The sequence below is a fragment of the Emys orbicularis genome, chromosome 16 (assembly GCF_028017835.1).
Source record: "Emys orbicularis isolate rEmyOrb1 chromosome 16, rEmyOrb1.hap1, whole genome shotgun sequence".
Taxonomy (NCBI): domain Eukaryota; kingdom Metazoa; phylum Chordata; order Testudines; family Emydidae; genus Emys; species Emys orbicularis.
The window spans coordinates 11144596-11167773 of NC_088698.1; the positions used below are offsets into that span (position 1 = coordinate 11144596).

Genomic DNA, 23178 nt, shown 5'->3' on the forward strand with positions numbered 1-23178 from the left:
AACAGCGACACTCTAACTGGCCAAAGAGGTTACTCAAGCAAAACACCATTTCCTTTCCCTTCCTGCCCACACTCAATGGAATGCCTCTGCAGCACTTCAAGCTTGGGGACCAGAGACTGGGACAAGGAATTAGAACCTGGGTTACTGGGTGGACAGGACAAAAATGCAGCCCCTTGCCTGGCCTCCTTGCTCTCATCTTCAGATGAAGCCCCTGAACGTTGGCCCAACCAATAGGAAACTCTCAGTGTAACTTAATAATAAAATCCCCTCCTGAGCCTAGCTTCACTCCTCTCACACTCTTCCCGCCCCTCCTGTTCAAACATCTTACCTCCTGCCTCCTTGGTCGCTAGCTTCAGTGGTACCCATTGGTAAAAGCCGTTGCAATCAAGGGACCCTACAGAGGAAGAATTCAAATCCCCTGATTAGACAAACCACAGGAAAGAGGTTGAGTCCATGAGTGTGATTTGTCCATCCGTCCCTCCCCCTCGTAGGAATTTACTGGGATGTCAATGACACAGCTCCCTAAATGTACTATTCTTAAGGACAGCCCTCCCCCCTTTAGAGATCTGACTGGAATCATTTAGCCCCCCAATCCACTATGAGGAGGCCTCTCGGCACCCTGAGATTTACATGGAGTGATACAGTCCCACTCAGGAAACATGCCATCACTAGACTGTCTCTTCAGAGCCACCTAATATCCCCCAGCAGAGTCCTATGGAATCCCCAGTCCTCGCCCAGCTGTAGCCCCACATTCCACAGGGAAACATGCAGCTAGCAGATATTTGCTCTGCACTCTCCCAGTCCCTGTCCAGCCTTGTGTTATTCCCGGAGACCCCTGTGCGTTCCACCCTTGGAAGGGAGTTCTGTGTTTCATTCTGACGGTGAAGAATGGTTGTGGTCTTTCTGAACACTTACAGCGGTGAGTTCAGTCATGGCCCAGCTGCTGGGAAAGCGGTTTCCACTGCTCATGAGTCTCACCCTTGAGGTGCCAGTTCCATCGGCCCAGAGGAACGTAGCTGTCATGGCAGGCTATGATCAGAGTGAGGTAATAGGCCCTTGGGTAGCTTGGGCCAGTTCCATGGAGGGCTTTGAAGAGTAGGACCAAGCCCTAGCACTTGACTTGGTATTCAATGGGGAACCAGTGTAGAGAGCAGAGCTCTGGGGTGATATGCACTCAGCAACCTGTTCTGTAAGCTACGTAGGTTGCTGCATTAGGAACCAATTGGGGCCTTAAGCGGAGTGTTTTTATGCCTAGGAACTGTATATTGCAGTAACCAAGCCTTGAGGTTGCCTGCAGCTGTCATCATTTGGGTATTCATAGTTGTAGAAATCACCCTCCCAAAAGATTTCATGATTTATACACACCCCACCTCCTTCTACCTCCCAACCTCAACAGCTGGGTGTGAAACACTCACCCCTAGGCTGTGACCAAAGCCAGTACTTGGAGCTGGACTCGCAGCACTGATGTAACTGCTGACCCCTGAATCCTGATTGGCTGCTCCGTAAAGCTCTGCCATTGGCCCAGGACTGGTAGTGCCCAGAAACCCACCAGTGCGGCTCGGAGTAGAACCTAAGGGAGGAAGCAAAACTACATGGTGAAGATCCCAAAATGCAACCCCGTCCCACCCCCCTCTCATAGCCCAGTGCAAACCTCAGCCAGGTTGCTTCACCGGGTAGGAAAGTGGCAGTTACCTGTCCCTCGCACTACAGCTGCTGCCGCCGCTGCTGCCGCCATCGGTCCATATGCAGTAAGGGGAATTGCTGAAAGAGAAGGAACAGGCATCTCATAGTGGCACCAGAGGAAGCTCCCGAGCAGGCATCTTCACTTCCCTCTAGGAAACAGCTGCCAAAAAGGTGCATTAGCTTGGCATGTTACCTACTACACTCAGGATGGATAAGCAGGAGGAACACACAGACCTGCATTTACAGGACAGTTTTCATTTAGAAAAGCCCTCAAGCAACTGAGCTGACCAATTCCAGACATAGGAAATGTTCCGTTCAGAACTGAAACACAGCGACATCTGGGATGACACTGTTAAACCGCAATACCACATGCCAGCTCAGGGCAGGAAGTGACAGAATCCCATAGGCAGGTGAACTGGCATGGGGAACTTAGGATGGCTATTGGCATTTGGCTCCAACCCTAAAGGCTAACACCCCAACTCTGGGGATTTTTGGTGGGCACAGAGGGTCAGTAGCTTGGTTTGACATCTCATTCAGAAGACAGCTTCAATGCTCAGCATCCTCTGGCCATGCTGGGGCACAGCACCCTTCTCTAGCACCTTTCAACAGCAATGGTTCAATACTCACACAACCTCCTCCACCCCAGCTCTCCCACTGCTGCAGACACGCAATCCTCCCTATTTTTCCAGCTCTCCTGCCAATTGCCACCCCCCGGCTGTCCACGCTAGAAGAGTGTGGAGCGTGCGCCTGGGGGTGCAGAAGCCAGAAGAGGCACAATTAACACTGGAAGCCTTAACTTATATGTAGCAAATGTCGTCCATATTTCTACTGCCATGGGCACCCAGCCCTGAGGCCACAAGGCACCTTCCCAGTACTGTTCTCATTGCCCCTAACATGCCTGGGTCAGCATTTCATGCTCTACTGCAAAATCCACTGTGATTCGGTTTAGAGCAATGTAAAAAGAGGTCAGAACAATCGATTAAGTTAAAGGCCTGAAATCCAGACTAGCTCGGGAGGGAATGTTTCATTGCAGGCTTTGTCTGGTTTCAGGCATACATCACATTGGGGGCTTAGATCTGGGTTAGTGGCTTATCATAAGCACAGAGCTGCCAGTATTTTTCTCCCAAAGATGCTGTTGTGGTGAGTAAAGGGCCGTTTTTCTGAGAAAGAATCCAATTTCCTCTGTAGGAAAAAGATTTTTGCCTCGTAGTTTATCTTGTTAGAAACCAGACTTCTGCCTTGCCTAAGAAGCTCCCATCTCATTAGCTGCTTCACACAGGAGCAGCACCGGATACTCTCAGAGTACCACCCTTCCTGTTTCAATGCTACTCAATACACCTCCTGCTGATGGTTTACATTTATAAAGCACGTTCAGTCAGAAGGTTCCTGAAGCACTTCACAACCTACTGGCCTGGTCCTGCAAGGTGCTGAATGCCCTCAGTTCCCAGGGATGTCCCAGCAGGAGCTGCGGGAGCACATACGTTGTGGGAGCAAGCCCAAGGCGTGCACATGAATCGAGCACCCACCACTGACAACAAGTTGCCTGGTGACTGTTTAACAGCCCCCAGCAGAGAAGTGAGGAATGCCACCATCTCCAGCTGAAATTCTGGGGGGAATCTAGGGACAGAGGTTGTAATTACTCAACATGGCAGCTAGCCAGGATACCAGCATTAATAGTTCACTGCTGGCAAAAGTACCAGTGTCTCTCTAATGAGCTCCAGTGAGCAGGACTTCTGTTTTATGCTCCTCCAGCAGCGAGGTGTGCCTCTTCGCACGCTGCAGGGGCACTAGTCCCATGTGGACTTAGAGGGAAGAGCACCTTTTACTGAGTTATCAACACTACTCTTGCAACACCCGTTTTTTTCTGGGAAGCCCCCTATTCAAATACAGACCCAGTCCAACCCTACTCCGTTTGAGAACTGGCAGAATCACAGCCACAGGTGGAATTTCAGAGGCTTATTCAACTATATATGTGGCTCCAGGAGAGGGCTTTATTAACTTAACACACCCCACTTCCCTTTGAGTAATTTGTTTTACCAACCTCAGCGTTCTTCGATGTGCACACTCTATGAGGATCAGCACTATTCTGCGCCATTGGAAAACTCCCCTTCCAATCCTCCCCAAACCCCCTGCAGCTAGCAAAGCTTCCAAATAATAAGCTCCCTGCAGAAGTCTGCATCCTCACTACAGACAAATCCAGTCCTTGAAGAAACAGATGGTGTCAAGGAAGTGTCAGAGTGAAAGGATGTTATGGAAGATGGGACGGTGGATAGGGAGGAGGAGACCAGCCCACTGCTAGACATAGCTGCTTTTCTAAGACAAATACCAGGCATGCTATAGAGCTTGGGAAAATGTGGCCATGGAAGGAAGATCCTACGGAAAGAGCAGCACCAAGAATACATGCTACACAAACTCAGAGGCCTGAGGAGCTGGGGGAAGAAGCAGGTATTTGGGGAAATACTCAGACTCCTGACTAGTCCTTGCAAAACGTCATTACACCAGGCTCAACCACCATTACTGATGAGTATAGCTGGGAGCTCCACCACACTCAATGTTCTTCTACCATTCCCTGCCTAGAGAGCCTGGGGCTTAGGTAGCTGTGAGCTTCACCATACCCAGTGCTGAAATATCATTCCCTACTCTAACTCCCAGCCAGGATCAAAGTAGCTGTAAGCTCCCCCAGGGCCAGTGCCCTGCACTACACCAGCTCAGGCTGGGACTACAGTAGTGGATTTCTTAGAATTCACATCGCTAGCAACAAGTTTTCATCAATGATTTAGAGGCTAACCCCTGGATAAGAAGCGAAAACAGGGCAGGAAACAGCAGCAGTTCAGAAGCTAGAGAATCTGGGGATTCAAGCCCACTTGCCCTCATCCTGTATGAGCTGCATCTCTCATCTCCTCCAATGTGATATGCATGGTTCTGTTCCCCTCTCCACCCCTCGCCCCCAGCCCCTGTTCTTGATGTAGCTAGTGCAGATGGAAGAGGAAATGAGGAACGTTTCCAGTCTCACTGTGCCAAGCTATGGGGCAGCAACATCACTGGAATAACCCAAAGCCCCTTCTCCCCTTCCAGCTTGTGAGTTTTAGGAAATCAGTGGGACTGACCTGTGAGCTCGGGGAGGACGGGGGCACTCGGGAGAGGGGTCCGCTCTACACGGAATTCTAAAAACGAAATTTAAGACAACTTAGGAACTTGTAAAACGCCCCCGAGGGGGATCTGGCAGAGAGACAGCAGCATTGGGCCTTTCTGGCTAGAACACAAGGCCAGACAGAGATGGATGAAGTCACTGCAGCACCCGGCCTTCGACTCTTTATTTTAAATGAATTTCAAGTTGGATTGACAGCACTGGAGACTGAAAGCCTCTGCTTACCCCCAAAACAGGTACAGCACAGGCAAGGGCAGTGGAAGCTTGCCTTACACTGCCCCGCCCAGACCATGTGCCTCAACTCTGCCCTGGGGGGACCATCTCTAGGGTTGAAAGGGGAGTTGAGTCTCTTTGGCCCAGCCAATCCTTGGCCTCGCAGCTAGGACTGCCAACAAGTACCAGTTGAGCTGGAGGTGGCTTTGTGACATGAACACCTGGTTCGCTAGGACTGAGACCCAGCAACTGGATTCACACAGACTACCAGACAGCAACTTTCAGTCGCCGCCAACATAGGCTGGGTTCTGACTAGCAGCTTAGAGGTGAAAGCTGCCAGAGCCTGTTGCCAATCGCCTAATGTCAGGCCTTTCTACACAATCCATTGGGGGTGGGGGGCAGAGGCGGGCAGGGGACACTCAGAGTTGCCACTCGTCCTGAGAACAGCAGGGCAGTCTTTTATAGGATGGCCTTGCAGCCTGCTCTTTGCTTGTGCTGGAAGGGGAGGGAGAGGAGGCCAACAGAAAGCTCAGAGCGGCTGCAGTGCATTCATCAGGGACCAGGCAGTGATGGTCACATATGGGCTTCAAGACAAGGAATGGGGCAGGTTAGGGAATGTACAAATATGCAGTGTTGTGAAGAGGGGTTTACCGGGCCTTTAAGAGATCCAGGATACAACTCACTGCATCTTAGACTCTCACATTTAGGAAGCCTAGGGAACTTCAGGCCCATTTAAAGCTAGCAGGGTTCAAGTCCTGCACTCTGTTTTCAGAAAGGTGGCGACTCTGGTGGAGAGACAGACACACACAGAGGCAGCAAGACAGGCGGAGCTGCAAGGGCCCTTCTGTGTAATAGCAGCCCCCAAGGAGGAACCTAGCAGAGAGGGGGGCGCATGAACCTAGGACTTTTCCTGTCACTGGAGTGAGAGGATAGCAACAGCAGACGCTCACATGGCTACAGCCTCCTTCCTAACTAGCCAGTAGGCTGTTCCCACCTATTCCAGGCCTCCGTCCCCTCCCACCTTCACAGATTTAAAGAAAGTCCAAACTAGGGCAAGAGTAAAACAGGCAGAGATTGGGTCACATGCCATGGGCTTCCCTTAGTGTGAGGACAAACTGGATGAATGAGCAGGAAGAGGCACTTACCAGGAAACTGATAAGTGTAGCCAGGCGCAAGGCCCGTGTAACTCCGACTGGCATAAGTGGCAGCTTGGAAACCTGGATAACCTGCCAGCAGAGAAGAGGGGATTGTTACACGAACGCACACAATTCCACTTTCCAGTTCCAGCTCTGCCTGCCTCCCCATAGCCTGAACACACACTGTGAAAGGACCAAGTAACAAAGCAGTTGAACAAACACACGCGTGCGCGCACAGTAGTACCGTGCCGGAATTTGGGGAAGAATTTTAATGGAATTTTAATACATTGCCCCTTCGTGGTTCCAGACATTGTTACCCTGCAAAGACATGTAGATTTCCCTGTCAGAAAGCTCAAGGTCCCACAAACTAGCACTAGCAGGTTTTGTGAAAAGGGGCTCTGAGAGCCAGTGGGAGCATATGGATGACTGACCGGTACTAAATCACCCATCATCTACTTTAGTAATAGAGCTGCTGGCTAACATTCTGAAGTAGTTACAGAAAGAGCAGGTGGCTGAAAACATGCAGGCAGATAGCCTGTTCCTGACACATAGCCTGTTCCTGGCACAGATCACTATTACAAGTCTTCCCATTTCCTGAGACGCTGTCATGGCTAATCACCTACTTTAAACAGTCCCATGAGAAAAACAGCGGCTGACTAAGAGCTGAATGTTTGATTTGAGATCTCCCATGACAAGCGTACATGGATTTCCCAGTGACTCATTTGAGTCTGCTGGTTTAAAATACAGGTCTACTCAAAAAAACCCCAAACTAAAATCTGAAGTGGCTTTGTGGGGTTCCAGATCTATTTTATCTCAGCAACTCCAGTGAGAATGTGCTGAGTGCAAATGCAAAGAAGAGGTGTTTTTCCTCTGCCTGCCAGCCCTAGCTGGGATCCAAGTGCCAGGTTGGAGTGTTCCTCCTCCAGCCCCACCCCCGGGGGCCCTGACCCAAAGGACACGTGTGTTTGTTCACCTTAACCACACCTATAGTACAGGTTGGATGGGCTCAGGTTGCTGGTGATGATCAAGCAAGAAAGACCCAAGTTTGACTCACAGACCCTAAAAGGAGCTAATTGGGCTGGAAGTCGGGGGGGGGGGGGAGGAAGAGGGGACCCACACCTTTTCCTTTGTAACCTGAACACATTTGCTCTGAAGACACAGAAAAAAGGTCCCCACAATGCCACACATAGACACTTCCTTGTCAGAGTGGCCGGTTTGATTTGTGACCCAGAATACGTTCCCTAAAGGAGGGAAGTCAGTGGGATACAGGCTCCACTGGATTCTCAAGGACATTTTTATCCCCCTTGAAAACAATGAGTGTTTATTAGGATGATACACAGAGAACACGTTCTGCCTGTGTATTTGAAGTGATTATACTCTCCCCTTCACCCAACTGAAGAAGGGTGACTAATACTATTTGGGGCTCTTGAAGCAAACATTCATTGTAAAGTCTGGCCTAGTACAGCAGTAATATACTTGGACGTGGAAAACTCTGCTTTTGGCCCAATTGTGTTGCCAGGGCATATACGGCCTTTTATTTGTGTTGAGTCACAGTGTGTATCCTGTTCTATAGGTATTATATTGGACAGGAATTCCAATGACACGTTAACATTTCTCCCAACCCAACTGCATTCCTGTTCTTTTTGTGACTCCACCTCTAGAACCGTGCATACGCGGTACATCTACAGTTCTTCCATGCTGCCACCAGAGGGCGATTTGTGATCATAAATTGATCCCAGCCCTCCTCCTCCCAGCTTCACTGCTGCTTTTCAAAATGGGGTCTGATGTCATAGATCCAATCTCTTCCTGAACAGCCTGAGCCACCTCCCCCATTGTATTATACCTAGAAACGTAGTCCCAGAATAAAGCCTTCTGCCCCCTGAGCAGAGCGCCCTACTGCTGCTGCCAAGCATGACGTGGGGGCTAGAGAGAAGGGTTCTCTTTTGCAGCGCTTACCCAGCATGCCAATCCCAAGCATGAAGGCATCCATCCCATAAGGCATCACTCGGGACCGCCCTCTCGCAGAGCCAGTGGGGGACATCACTTCCTTTGGCTGAGCTTTTTTACATTCCACCTGCCACGAGAGAGAGAAAAAAAAAAAGTGTCGGACCTCAGCCTTGACTTGCACAGCACGTTTGCTCAGAGCACGTACAGTACCGAGGGCTGCCTTAGTACACTGGAACCACTGCGCTTTCTCCGTCCCATTCACCACTCCCCAAGCCTGCCTCCCATCCTGCAGCCACTACCACGGCCTGCAGCCTCCCCCGCCCTGTTACTCTGCTAGAGAAGCAGCATTGTTGAGTAGTTAAAACAGGTGACTAAAAGTTCTACCCGTGGTTCTGTCCTTGACTTCCTCTGTGACTTTCGGCAAGACAACCTTGGAGCCTCAGTGTCCTCGTTTGTTACATGAGGATACCTGCCTCACAGGGGTGGGGAGAAGTTCAGCTAACGCTTGTACAGCACTCAGGGGTCACAGTTACAATTCCCAGTTATTGTTAGACTGCATTGCCTTTTGGGCTCCAAATACCAGCAGTGGCTCCCCTCCTTGTTGAGGATCTCCTCCCGAGATCTGGGGCAGTGATTTCAGGGGTCCCATCTGCTTCCGACCTGCAGTCCCAGAGCCCCAGTGCTTTACCCCATCCCTCCACCGCCAGCTTTGCTCTTCACACTCACCATTTTGTTATTGATCTCATGGAAGTGGATCTCACACACCTTCTCCACAATATCTTCACTCTCAAATGTGACAAATCCAAACCCTGAAGAAAGGGCAACACTTCCTGGTCAGGGCAGAAGTCTGTGTGATCAGTACCTGCCACTTGCCTGTCCCACATGCCCAGGAGAGAAGGCAACCCAGAGGTTCCTGGGGTGGACCAGTTGGGTCATGGCAATACTTCCACTCAGCTCTGGTCTCCAGTAAGTCCTGCATGCATGCAGCACTCATATGAGGAGCAGGGAAGTCACTGTCCTCTCCCCGACTTCCCTCTCTCCTCGCAACTCCCACCTTCATTAAAGCCCATGACACTCGTTGCTGATGGATTTAGTCTATTAAACTTTGCTATTTTTCCAAGACAAACTAGATGGCTTAATGACGGATACCACAATAGAGGGTTCCAATCCAGCAGAGGTCCATACGAACAAAACGGTGTCCTACCAATGCCTGTTCACAATGTGAAATGAGTGTGGTGGGTCCCAGTCCAGTCCCCAATAAACAGGCACCCACATCACAAACATCACCATCCCAAATAGTGATACTCAGCACATTTCACCTTCAAAGCCCTACCTGTACATTAATTGGTCCTTACAGCCCTGTGTGTGACAGGCAAGTATCAGAATCACTATTTCTGGAGCAAAACCAAGGCATGGAAAGGTTAAGTGATTTGCTCAAGTTCACACCGTCCAACAGTATCTGAGGTGGGAATAGAATTTGGGAGTTCTTGCCTCCCAGCCCTAAGCTCCGGAGTCCAAACTTCCTTTTCACAGCCAGGGGTGGCCCTTTTGGGGAAGAGCGGAGGCATGGCTGCAAGGGACTTTGAGTGAGCTTGCATTGCAGCTGCGGCTAAATGGAGCTTTCAGCCTCCAGGGCTACTAACGGAGTCAACTTCACCAGTGCTAAAAATCATTTAAACACACACACACTTTTCTATTTTTCAGTATTTTCCAAGCTGGACTGTACTCTTTCTATGAGCTTCTCCTTTCTTTCCAGGTAGGCATTTATACTGCCCCAATCATGATCTGGTATCTGGGTGCCTTGGAAACTCAAAAGAAAGTACCCTACACTGAAGCCACGAAGTTGCAAATACCAGACCAGATGATTGGTCCATCTAGTCTAGTATCTGCCTCAGGCAGGGACCAATACCTGATGTCTCAGAGGAAGGCAGTCCACCCTAGCCCTTCTGTAATGCTCTACATAAGAATGGCCATACTAAGTCAGACCAGTGGTCCACCTAGCCCAGTATCCTGTCTTCCAACAGTGGCAAGTGCTTCATAGGGAATGAACAGCACAGGGCAATTACCGAGTGATCCGTCCCCGGTCATTAAATCCCAGCTTCTGGCAATTGGAGGTTTAGGGACATGCAGAACATGGGGTTGCGTCCCTGACCATATTGGCTAATAGCCATTGATGGACCTATTCTTTATGAACATATCTAATTCTTTTTTGAACCCTGTTATATTTTTGGCTTTCACAACTTCCCCTGGTAATGAGTTCCACAGGTTGACTGTGCATATTGTGAATTATTTCCTTACATTTATTTTAAACCTGCTGCCTATTAATTTCAGTGGGTGACCCCTGCTTCTTGCATTATGTGAAGGGGTAAATAACACTTCCTTATTCACTTTCTCCAAACCATTCATGATTTTATAGACCTCTATTATCACCCCCCTATTATCTCTTCTCTAGGCTGAACAGCCCCTGTCTTTTTAATCTCTCCTATCTGTTTTTGTTGCCCTTCACTGTATCTTTTTAAATTCTAATACATCTTTTTAAGATAGGGCACGCAGTACTCAAGGTGTGAGCATACCATGTATTTATATAGTGGCATTATGATACTTTTTCGTCTTATTATTTATCCCTTTCCTAATAGTTCCTAACATTTGGTTTGCTTTTTTGACTGCTGCTGCACACAGAGATGTTTTGAGATAACTAACCACAATGACTCCAGGATCTCTTTCTTGAGTGGTAACAGCTAATTTAGACCCCAGCATTTTGTATGTATAGTTGGGATTATGCTTTCCAATGTGCATTACTTTGCATTTGTCAACACTGAATTTCATCTGCTGTTTTGTTACCCAGTCACCCAGTTTTGTGAGAACCCTTTGTAACTCTTTGCAGTCAGTTTTGGAGGTCTCTACATTGAGTAATTCTGTATCCTCTGCAAACTTTGGCACTTCACTGTTTACCTCTTTCCCAGATCATTTATGAATATGTTGAACAGCACTGGTCCTGGTACAGATCCTTGGGAGACCCTGCTATTTAACCCTCTCCATTGTGAAAACTGACCATTTATTATTACCCTTTGTTTCCTGTCTTTTAATCAGTTACTGGTCCATGCGAGGACCCTCCCTCTTTTCTCATGACTGCTTACTTTGCTCTAGACAATTCCTGTAGAGGGCAGAAGTGCAGGATCTGATGATTTATTATGAGCTAGCCATTTCCCCCCCCCCCCATTAGGGTGGGGCTGGAGGGGTACATCTATAAAAATCAGGCAACCAGAATCACCTAAACAGTAAGAAAATGGGATGCACTGAAGGGCACCCTGGACAGCAAGAGTGAATACGTAAGTATAGCTGGGAGAGAGAGCCACAAGCAGAAAGTGCTTCCTGTGTGAGTCTGAGGCAGACAAACACACTGTGTAAGTGTTTAGTGATGTACGTGAACATGGCAGTGGCCCAGCAAAGGGCTGCCACCATCACAGTGTAGTTGTGTCCTCAGGATGGTGCACACCATTGTGGTGTCCTCCTAAGAGTGGTAGTCAGTTAGAGGGCACATGTACAAGAGAATCAGGCATCTCCAAAACTAAGGCTCAAACTCAGTGGTCTCCTGTCTGATCCGAAGAGCCTGAATACCAAAGCCAGGCTCCCAGTCTGTAACCAGACTCCACAAATGGGATTTGACGAAAAGGTGACTTGGGAGCCCCGGGCTGAGGAAGGGGTCAGAGGCAGGCACTCTTCTGGGTCTTGCGTCAGCTTCCCCAGGGTTCGGATTACTCAGGACAAGGTAAGACACACACAGACGACTGGAGCCACGTAGGTAGCTGGGGAGGGGAGGAGGCTGCCTCCTCTCACATATCAGCCACTCGGCAAGTTTACAGCACAGGAAACGGGCTGGACAAAAGCTCTCTGTGCTGCGAGGGACTCTGCTAAAGGATGCGGATGCTAAGGGATGGGGTGATGGGAGGTGAGATAAAGAGCAGCTGTGACCTGCATGCCCTGCTGCTGGCCATGGGACACTAGCTTCCCCTCCACCCCCATAACCACAAACACACGCTGCTCCTGTCATTACGCAATCCCCTGCCAGCTCTCCACACACACACACACACACACACACACACACAGAGCCAGGGTGCTGCCCTCACCTCGGTGTCGGTTGGTTGTCTTGTCAAACATCAGCATAGCATCATCCACCTGCAAGGGACACAAAGGAGGAAAAGGCTCAGATCAGGTTATTACTGAGAAAGAGCTCTCCCCCGCTCTCCCTCCTTCCGGCCGGCCCCATGCCAGAGAGAAACAAGACACCCACCTGCCCTCAAAGCGCAACATGACATTAAAAAAAAATAAAAATCAACCATTCACTTACCCTTGGGAGGCCCCCAAGTGCCAAGGCCCTGACCCAACAACGGGACAGGATTTCCCCCCCCCCCCCCCCCCCCACTCCATTAAAGCTTCCCCACTGTACTGAGGGCAGGGACTCCCAGCCTGAACCAACGGGTCCATCTCCATCCAAACTTTAGGGTGCTGGAACAGATTCCCACCTAGCCATGCTCCTAGGGAGGGCAGGCACTTTCCTTCCCACAGACTGTCTCGGTGTCCGTGTGCACAAACCAAAGCCTGAGAGGGGAGAAGGAACAAGAGGCCTCATAGAGACGGAAAATGGAGGCCTCAGACACAACAGAGACTCTGCTTGGGGACTCTGGGAAGCCACCAGGGCCGGTGCAACCATTTAGGCAAACTAGGCGGCCGCCTAGGGCGCCTAGTGGTTGGGGGTGCCTAAAAGCCCTCTCAGGTGAGGAGGTGGAGTGGAGGTGAGCTAGGGCGGGGGGGGACACGGGGAGGTCCGCCCACAGTAACGGGCAGGGGGGGGGGGCGCACAGGGGAACCGCTCTCCGTCCCAGATCACCTCCACTCTGCCTCCTCCGCTGAGCTCACAGCCCCCACTCTAAGTCTCCTCCAATTGGCACTGCAAGCCTGCGAGGGGAGGAGAATTAGAGCGGCGCCGGTGTGCTCAGCGGAGGAGGCGGAGCCAAGGTGAGCTGGGGCGGGCTCCCCGGGTGGAGTTAGCTTCCGCGGGGGGTGTGTGTGTGTGTGTGTGTGTGTGTGTGTCTCTCCCTGGGCAGGGTTAGTTGCCGCAGAGGGGGGGGGGGGCTCCCCGGGTGGAGTTAGCTTCCGCGGGGGGGGGGGGGTGTCTCCCCAGGCGGGGTTAGTTGCCGCAGAGGGGGGCTAGCTGCTGCGGGGGGGGGGGGGGGCTCCCCGGACAGGGGGGGTGGCGGGCTCCCCGGGTGGGGGGCTGGGTTAGCTGCTGCGGGGGGGGGGGTGTTAATGGGGCGGGGCTGCAAGGTGGAAGTTTTGCCTAGGGCGCGAAACTTCCTTGCACCGGCCCTGGAAGCCACCTCCACCCCAGAGGAGCTTTCCTCTAAGTGAAGTTTCCCACTGCTGGAGGGTGTAATTAGAGCAAATTTACTGCAAGGACTGAGCTAGTGCTGCCTACTGAATGGGGGGAGTGGAAGCAGACACCAACCATCCCCCTCCCCCCACCCTGGGGCCACTCTTCCTCTCCACCCCCTGCCCCCACCAGTGCCTGGTGCAACTTTCTTTCCCCTGCCTGTGCTCTGCTGGGTATTTCCTTGTAGAGAAGCAAATCTGTGCAGCTACAAGTCAGGCCAAGCAGAGTTAAAAATGCACTCCAATCCCCTCTGCGTAAACCACCATGTCCCACTGACCCATGCTCCTCGCTAATACCACTGCCTTAATCTGATTATGAAACTGGATGTGCAAGTGCTCAAGGGAGGGGCAACAGTATCCATCCAGCAGCTAGCCAGGGCCTTCCTCCGCCTCAATCAATGACAGCCGGGAGGGACCAAAGCAGCCTACATTGCTTGGAATCAGCTATTTCTCCGACCCCCACTTACAATTCCCCGTTTTCCTCCTTCCCAGCCTTGGTCAGTGAAGGAGGCTGAGATGCTGCCTCGCCAGAAAGGCCCTGCAGTCCATGGCCCGAAGCACAAGGGGCTGAGCCCATCTCTACCAACCAGCACTGTCAGATGGCCACGCCCCAGGCTTCATTCAAAAGAGAGCTTGCAGCTGGAATGAGATGGGGGAGGGGGCTTACCAACATCCCCCCCGACGAGGGGCTCCATCAGCCTCAGCTGCCAGTGAGATAAAGGGGCACCTTTCTCCCATAGGTGAGATGGGAGGATGGAAGGAGGCCATTACTAAATACCCTCCACAATGTCACATGGAAAAGGGTCGTGTGGCCACTTGGGTCCCCCCAAGAACAGGGGTCACCACCCACATCTGCCAGCTCCAAAGAGCAGAGTGACATACAGAGGACTCGGCTACCATCCCACGCCACACTGCAGCCAGCGAAGTGGGACTTGAACTTTCCCAGCTAGGCCCCAGATCCATCAGGTCAGTGAGGCCAAGACCCGAGAAACTCACTAGTGATCCAAGCTGAGCAGAAGGGGTCCTAACAGCTTAGATGGAAGATATGACAACCAACGCTTTGTCTGACACTCAGTGCTACCTGCTTCTCTCCGCTGAGGCAGGTGGGAGGGGGAGTTGCCCAACGGGTGGAAATATGCTCCAGCTGCTCGCTTAAGCTATCTTGTCAGCCATACCCACTTTTTACAACGGTCTTTGTTACTTGCAGAGCTTGGAAAGGGAGGGAGCTTTCATGACTGGTGGATCCCATGGGTTAATTAAGGTTATGTGGGCCTGAGTGGGATGGAGCACAATACCATGCCCCTCTCAGCAACACCCTCAAATCAGCAGTTGCACCTTTGCAGTGCTTGAACCCAATCACAGCAGCTACCATCCCAAACTAAGCCTCATGTCCTGACGGAGCTAGCAGCAGTCCCCTAAAAATCAGCCAATCCCCTCTGAAATCTAGTCCTCCAAAGTCAGATTGTCCACTCTAAACAAGCCCCCACCCAGACTGTAAATGTAAAGCCTATTTACATTTACAGTCTGAAAACAACTGTCCCCTACATGAATGCGACAGCAGTGCCACAAAACTCAGCCAACTCCCGCACCCTCTCAATATCTTGAGCCTCCCATCCAGGAGCTCTAGGATCAAACAAAATCCCATTAGGGCCAGGACCGTTTTATACACCAGCACAAATGCACTTTTAGAGTATCAATAGAAGTGTACACAGATAAAGAACGGTTCAAAACACAGCAAAGTGGATTCCTCAGACTTTCACCTCAAGAGACCCCGAGTCACGTCTTTCCAACCTAACAGGCTAAATAAGTTTGATGGGCTCAGACTAGTTTGGAAATTGACCCATAGTTCAGCACAACTGGTGAATTTCTTTTAGGAGAGGCCCAAACTAGAACGCCAGCTGGTTAGAATTAAGGTGCATCAGCAGCCTGAGGGGCTCAGGGCTGACTCAGGCAGGGTTACAAATCATCAGGATTGAGGTGCACTGTCAGAGCAGCATGAGTGGCCCAGGACTGTCCCAGCATGGGGTGGCTACTTGCAATTCCCCATCCCATCAGCCAAACTCCCTTGTAATCGCCCTGCTGTGTCACATAACAGTACCACGAGGAGTTATCAGGCTAGCATTGCCACGGTAACTCCCAGGACACTTCAACAAGCTGGGCTGGCCCTGGTTCATCCTAAGAGCCTCACGCTGTCCTGGGGACAACGTACACTAAAACACTCCAAAACCCACACAACAAAACGCAAGTGGAGCTCATTGCAGGATACCCTTCACTCCAGCAGCTCAGAGCAGGGAGGGACTTTGCATCTCAAACAGCACCCTGACAGGGTTTCTCAAACTACACAACACAGGACTCAAACAGCGCCACCCTGTGGAGAGCAAGGTAGATTATGGAAGATAAGCAAGAACAAAGAAACTTCCAGTTGAAGAGCAGAAAGAGCAATAATTCAACCACAGAACAAAAAACTAAGCAATCCAGACAATATGGCAGAAGTGCCTGGAAACCTGGGAAGTGCCTAACTGTGTGCTCAGCTGCCGCCACCTGCTCTCAGTAGGCAAGGCCAGGGGGTTCAGACAGGAGGCTCACACTCTGCCAGGGAGATGCACCTAGGAATGCCAAGCATGGGTGCTTTACAGACATGAACCAATAAAGCGCACAGCCTCCCTGTGAGGTAGGTCAAGATTATTTGTCCCATTTCACAGATGGTGAAACTGAGGCACAGAGCAGCACAGTGACTTGTCCAAGATCCGTGCCAGGAATGGAAGCCAGGGGATGCTGAGCTTGCAGCTCCTGGAGAGCAGAAGGCCAGGCTCCCCTTCAGCCCTCAGCACATTCCCAGCGGCACAGGCCTTTCCGAGCACCGCACCGGGTGCGCATTCAACTCGCAAACTGCTAATGTGTGTCCTTAATAGGCTTCTGTGTCCATGGAAACCCAGGGCAGGGGAGGCGGGATTAGCGGGGCCGGCTGGCCCCAGCAGCCAAGTTCATGTGGCCAAGCGCTAAGTGTGAGTGGCAGTCCTTGGCGGGCGGCTATTGTTGTGTCTGGCTGTTGGGTGCCTCTCTGGGCAGAGCCCCCGCTGGGATCCCTGCCACTCCCAGGCCCATTCTCCTGAGCCTTTCTTCTCCGGGCCGCGCTAGCTTTGCCAATGCCGAGTTAGGCCTGAACAAAAGAGGCTGCTGGGGACAGCTTCTCTTGGGGCCTGATTACCATGGTAACCCTGGCCCCTCCAATCCCAGCTGCTGGATCAGATTAGTGCGAGCTCTAATGCTCTTCTGCAAAGCGCTCAGCACAGACACAAAGACACCCTGCTGCGGCCAGTCTCACCAGGAGCTGGCCTCACAGGCCTGTGTGAGAGAGGGCCGCCTGCACCCCCCGCCCCAGACACACACAAAACGGCCTTTCAATGCCACCTCGCTCCCCCTGTGCACACCGCGCTGGAGCAACGCTACACCTCATACCACGGCATACCCAGCACAGCAGCTCAGATCTATGCCCATACCCCACGCCCGGCCTCCAAACATCCCCCCTCTCCTCCCAGATTCCACCCACCCATATTCCAACATAAGCTTGCCCAAAGAGGGAAGGAGCAATGAGCCACCCCCCACTCTTCTCATCAAAGGGGAGGGATTCACAAATCTCCCCCAATCTCACAAAAATAAGTGGAGGAGGAAGGGGAGCACCCAACCTCCCCAGAGCTCCCTCCCTCCAAGGGGGTCATCTAGAGGACAGAGCCACCCCCTGATTTCTTCCAATTTCACAGACAGAGCGTTGGGCTAAACAGGAGCAGAGTTACCCCAGATTTCCCTCGCTCATGCACACAACCAGCAAAACTAAAACTGCCTTATTCTCTGAAAAACAAAATCCTGTTGAAATTCAACCACACCCCCAACAAAAGGGCATTGCAGTGCACACATGAGGTTGGGAATATATTCTGCTCACACACACCCTTCACAAAAACTACCCATTATAAAAATATTATAGTTAAGAATTTAGAGTCTGGCAGCAAATTCTCAGTTAAGGCTCCAACACCAACTTGAAGCCTGTCCCTGCCCCCACTCCATACACAGGCCAGAGACCACACCCCCACCATCCTATTGCCATATCAACTCTGCCCGCCCTATCGTGCATATGCATTAGGATAAGTTATTTCATTCTGTAATCCTGCCCAGGGACCACATGGCTGGGCGGGGAGATTCTGGCCCATCTTGGGAGGGGGTCTCAACTCCCTGTTGAGGAGATATGAGAAAGGGATGGAGAGGGGGGTGTTTGTGTGTATCTGTATGCTGAGGATAGGTAGGGATGTGGAGAGAGGTCTGGGGACAGGCTGGTGCTGGGGGATGGCACCGAATACTCTGGCCACGAAGAAAGGGCCAGAGTTAAAAGTGGTTTGCAATGGGTGTGTGGGGATTCTTTGGTCTGTGCACTGAGAGGTGTGAAGGCAGAGATACATTTTGAGCTTGTACTGAGAAAGGGAGGGGTTGCCCAGTAGGAACAGGAATGCAGGGTGTGATCTCCAGCCCACGTCGGGAAGGTGGGCAGAGATACTGGGAAAGGATTCAAATTAACTTCAGAATTGTCTGATTTTTTAAAATAGCATTTACAGTTCCAACAATATAGTTGCAATGGAGTGTGGACATACCATACAACCGTAACTGGGCACTAACAAAAGTTTTGCTGGGTGAATTGTCTTGTTTCTCCGTCTTAAATAAATATTTGTTTTAATTGTTGAAACACAGCAGATGAGTGTTTAGCTTCATGGTCAAGGCTGTAGTGATCCAACGTCTGACATTAGAAGTTCAAGGCTTAAGTTTCTTCTATAGCTATTAGATAATGTCTTTCTCCTTGTTCAACCACTAGGCTCAGCCGTGACGGGGGAAGGAAAAGGTTAAAATATCAACTCCAAATGTACTGCCTCCACAGAGCTCGGCCACAGGAGTCTCATGGCAATGGGACTTTTGGAGCACTATTTGGTAGTTAGGGGGCGTACGCATGTCCCCCGAGTCCCACATTCTATAGACAGAGGGTATAATGATCCCCCCAGCTCCTTCAGAAACCTTCTCTGGAGTTGGGCATCAAATCGATGGGGAGGAGGGAGGAATAATGTGGCTCTGTGGAGGAAATACATTCAGGGACAGAGTCGTCCTTAGGGATACGCAGCATACGCAGCTGCATGGGGCAGCCAAAAAACTGGGGCACCACCGGGACCACAGGTGTGACTTCTCATCTTGCTGGGGGGTGCTCGACCCTCCCCCTCCACTTCAGGTCCCGCCCCAACTCCAACCCTTCTCCCAAGCCCCCACCCCTACTCCACACCCCCCACCTGTTCCCCATCTCCTCTCCTTCCCACCCCCCCGAGCTTGAACGCCACGAATTAGCTGTTCACAGCGCTCCGGGAGCGCTGGGAGAGAGGGGGAGGAGTTGGTAAGCATGGGGCCACTGGCGCGCAGGAGAAGGGGGGGCAGAGGGGAGGAGCTTGGCGCCGGTAGGTGCTCTGCACCCACTAAGTTTTCCAGCCCCGGAGTCCGTGCCTATGACCACGACAGCAGATAAGAGCAGGTCGGCTCTCACACATCCAGCACGCGCTGCAGTCTCCTTATTAGGCAGAAGACAGGGGCCATATTCACAGAGTCAAATGCGCTGGCGTAGGGGCACCAGTTGCGCCGGCATAGGGGCACCCGTTTAATAATCCTAAGGATGGCCCTGTTCAGAGAAAATGTTATCTGTTGGTAAGGAGCCCCCTTTTAGTCCTTCATGGCATTGCTTCTGCTGAGCCCTACTTTAGGGAGCTTTGCTAGCAGTGTCCTCCCTGAGGAAATGGGCTAAGAAGCTCTGGTAGCTGATCAGGAATTGAAGCTCTTCCCTCCCAAAGTCAGCCTTAGATCTTGCTGCAGTGCTGAGAGCAGCCCTACAGATTTCACAGATGGGCACATGGCATTGAAGCTGCCCTCCCCCAGGTGAGCAGACCCTGAGATGTTTAGGCAGAAGGATGTTAACCAGTTCACTAGACTGAACGTACAGAATTATCCACGTAGATAGCCTTTCAACAGACATCCCTTGGCCTCCGGGTTTTTCCTCAAAAGGCGACAAACAGTCTAACCTTTTCAATGGCCTAGTCCTAGCGGCTAACTCACCTTACTAATACAGTCATGGGGCTTTGGGGAGGGATGGGCAGAGACTGATTCAGATGAAAATCCAGTAAAGTTTTGGAGTGAGATTCTGCAGGTAGACATCTTGGTGAAAGTTGCAAATATTCAAATAAGAACTTTGAAGGCAGAAGTGGAGAAGGCTTCCCCATGAACAGCAGATCAGCTGACCCCTGTTCATTTGAAGAGATACTACCATATCGTTTTAGAAAATTGTAAAAGGAGTGATGGCTGCAAAGAATGAGACCTTCAGAAAGAGACTGAACCAGGGCTTTGGAGCGGAGCCCGGAGCTGGAGCGCGGAGCAGCTCCAGAGCAGTGGAGCTGCAGGTTTTTGCCTGGAGCTGGAGCGGAGCCGGAGCACAGCTCCAAAGCCCTGGCTGGAACAGGACGTAGTAAATTATGATGAACTGGAAAACTAACAGCCATGCTACCAGGTGAAATGACATGAGGTCCTGGTGTACTAACCAAACTACTGGGACAACCCAGCTTGATTTAGGGGAGGAGTAAATGGTTACTTGATCCATGCACAGGGACAGAAACTCCAAAAAGTAGATGTGCTGTGCCCATGCCAGTGCTAAGACCACCACGCTGGCTCTGTCCTGCTGAAACTTTCTCACTGCTCTGGGGATGACAGTAAAGTGAGGACAGGAGCCCCTTTCCCCCAGTGTAAACGAAAGGGGCCTGATAGGCATGCCTGTGCCTGCTTGCTCTTGAGCAGATCCTTGGACACCTGGCAAATATCAGATGAACCATCAAGAGTCTGAATGACCACTCATGCTGATCTGCGCTTCTCTGACTCAGGTCATTGGCTGCAGCATCTTTGGCTCCGTGCCTGCCAGGTGCAGAGTAAAGGGAATCCCTTTGTTCCAGATGTAGAATTGCCACAAGACAAGTTGCCTGCTGACACAATGGAGGTGATCAAATTCCCCCCATCTGTTCGGGATGTAAATTGCGACCATGTTGTGAATAAAAATTTGCATCAGTTGCCCTTTGATCTGTGGAAGAAAGGATTTGAAAGCAAGTTTGACGAGCCTCTGCTGTAGCAAGTTTACGTAGAGCTTTGATCCCTGAAGTGGACTGTGGACAATTAAGGATCCTAATTGTGCTCTCCCAACCTTAGAGCAGAGGAAATCATGCCTATCATGAGCAGGGGAGAAGGACATTATTTTAAAGACATTCTCCAGCAGCGTCCACAAGAGTTTTTGATTAGGGGAGTGGGGAAACACTCATTTCCCAGCTGTGAAATACTAGTTTGTACATGATTCAACTACCCTTGCAAGGGTCACATCCCTGGCCTTCTAATGGATGTGTGTGTGCGTGTAACACAAAGGTGCAGGCGGCTATCTGGCCCAACACCTAAAGATAAAATCTCACAGGACCTTCTAGCCTGGACCTGGCTAGGTTCACTGCCTGGATGAGATCTCAAAACCTGGCCTGTGATGGGCAAGCTAGAACCCTTGTAGAATTTAAGGTTGCCACTACAAAGGTGAGAACCGAGGCTGGACAAAGGTAGATTTTTCTTTGTTTACCCTCAGACTGGGAGATATATAGAGGGAGCACAGGATATGGGCCACCTCACCGTAAGGCTGAGCTCTCATAAGCACGTCATCTAGCTATGGATACCCTTGCAGGCCCAGGCAACATAGACAAGTCACAACCACCTCCATGGATCTGGTGAACACTCTGGGGGCTGTAACCAGCCTGAAGGGTTGAGTACCTTGTACTGATTGGTAATTGTCTACCACAAACCTCTGAGGTACTTCCTGTGCTTTTTCCTTTTCAAAATGTGAATGTAATCATCGTGAAGGTCAAGGGCCTCAAACCAGCCTGGAGGGTTAGGAGTCAGGATTAATCTCTCCAGAGAAAACCTTGCAGAATTGGATTTTCCTTATGTAATTGCTCAGTTGATCCAATTTCTAGAATTGGGTGCAGACCGCCATTCCTTCTTGAGAAAAGGAAACAACACTTCTACGATTCTAGTTTAACTGGGCCAAGAGCTCTTCACGAAGTTCCTCATGAGAAGGCTCCCTGAAAAGGGAAGGGGGCTTGAGCTTTCTCATTGTCATGAATGGGAAGAAGTACCCCCATGCAGTAAGCTCTAGGACCTAGCAGTCCAAAGAAATTACTCAGATGCCTTTAAAAATAAAAAAGGGAGTTGTTCCCAAGGGGTGAGGTAAAAGAGGAAGAAGTTGAGGATCTGGGTCCTCCAAAATTGCTTTGAGGTCCTCTGGGGCATACTCTCCCTTGCTGAACTAGATGCAGCACCAGCTCTGGCTGAAGTGGAAGGTATTTTCCTCCTCTGATGGTTTCTTTTTTTAAATTTCACTTTAAAAAAAAAAAAGACTGTCTAGTCCTATTGCTGGTAGCCTGATTCCAGGAAGGACTGTTGAAATTGTCCCTTGTGAAATCTAAACTATTTCCTGCAAATAAAAGCTGACTCAAGTCCAGACACCTCTCCATTGACTTTGTGACCTTAATCCTTTCCAGAACCTCTGTCCCAGAGTGGAAAAGGTTGGTTTCTTTAAAAGGCAGGTCCATGACCTTGGCTTGGTGGAGATGAGAGTTTTGGAGCCAAGAGTGTTTCTTAAGGGACCCAAGCATGTTCAAAGTCCTAGTATAGTGCTGTCTGAGACATCAATGGAAGCTTTGGGAGTATGCTTAGACACCTGGCCTTCCTCAAACAATTCCACACATCCCGGTATCTTCTCCTCATAAAGGGAGCTGGTCAACATTTTTCATTCACAGCATTTTAAAAATAAAAAACAAAAATGGCCTTTCTTTGAAAGGAAAAGCTTTTTTATATTGATTTATTTTTAAATTTTCCAGTTTTTGGTAAAAAAACAACAACAAAACAAACAACCCAAACATTTGAAGTTTTGGGGGGTTGTTTTTACCCTCTCCCTCCATTTCCCCCTTTAATTATTGAGCAATGGCTAGTATTTTCCCTACATGCACTTTTTCTTTTGCCAAAAGTCAGAGAAGTTTTAAAAAAATCATTCATATACTTGTTCTCAGTGGCAACACATTTTTTTCCCCAAGATTTGAAATTTAAAAAAAAAAAAAAAAATTGTGATCAAAATGGAAAGTAGTTCCATTTCAAACCCAGCAACACAAATTTCAAATTTGCTCATTAAATTGTTTTTCCATTTTTCTGCTCATGAATGTGCTGGGCTCAAGATCCTGCCTTTGATTAGGCAGAAAACTTATGTCTGGCAATAGCTACCTTGGCAGCCTTGACAGCTGGAGAGTTCATACATTTTTAACACCAGGGAAACCACTGTGATAATCTAGCCTGACTTCCTGCATAACACAGGCCACAGGATTTCACCTAGTAATTCCTGCATCATGCCCATGCCTTCTGGCTGAGTTACAGCATATCTTTTAGATAGACACCCAATCTTGATTTGAAGATTTAAAGTGACGGAGAATCTTCCACATTCCTAGGCTTCTTGTGTCAGGCTTGCCTAGCAGTTAA

The 23178-nt window shown here is 50.3% G+C and overlaps 1 protein-coding gene across 4 annotated transcripts in view; it reads right to left on the reverse strand.

Moving 5' to 3' along the window:
• Window positions 1–352: 352 nt before the first annotated feature.
• The window catches only part of MSI1 (musashi RNA binding protein 1), a 34581-nt gene continuing 11755 nt past the window's right edge, over window positions 353–23178 (reverse strand). Inside the window, exons 7-14 of one of the 4 annotated variants that reach the window (XM_065417756.1) lie at window positions 12255–12303; window positions 8854–8936; window positions 8137–8254; window positions 6190–6270; window positions 4791–4847; window positions 1693–1761; window positions 1416–1570; window positions 353–394 (exon numbers count right to left, since the gene is read on the reverse strand). In XM_065417756.1, coding sequence (XP_065273828.1) covers window positions 353–394; window positions 1416–1570; window positions 1693–1761; window positions 4791–4847; window positions 6190–6270; window positions 8137–8254; window positions 8854–8936; window positions 12255–12303 — 654 coding nt within the window. Of the gene's footprint in view, window positions 395–1415; window positions 1600–1688; window positions 1762–4790; window positions 4848–6189; window positions 6271–8136; window positions 8255–8853; window positions 8937–12254; window positions 12304–23178 lie in introns of all 4 variants that reach the window. The other 3 variants (XM_065417753.1, XM_065417758.1, XM_065417757.1) reach the window with 3 other exon arrangements.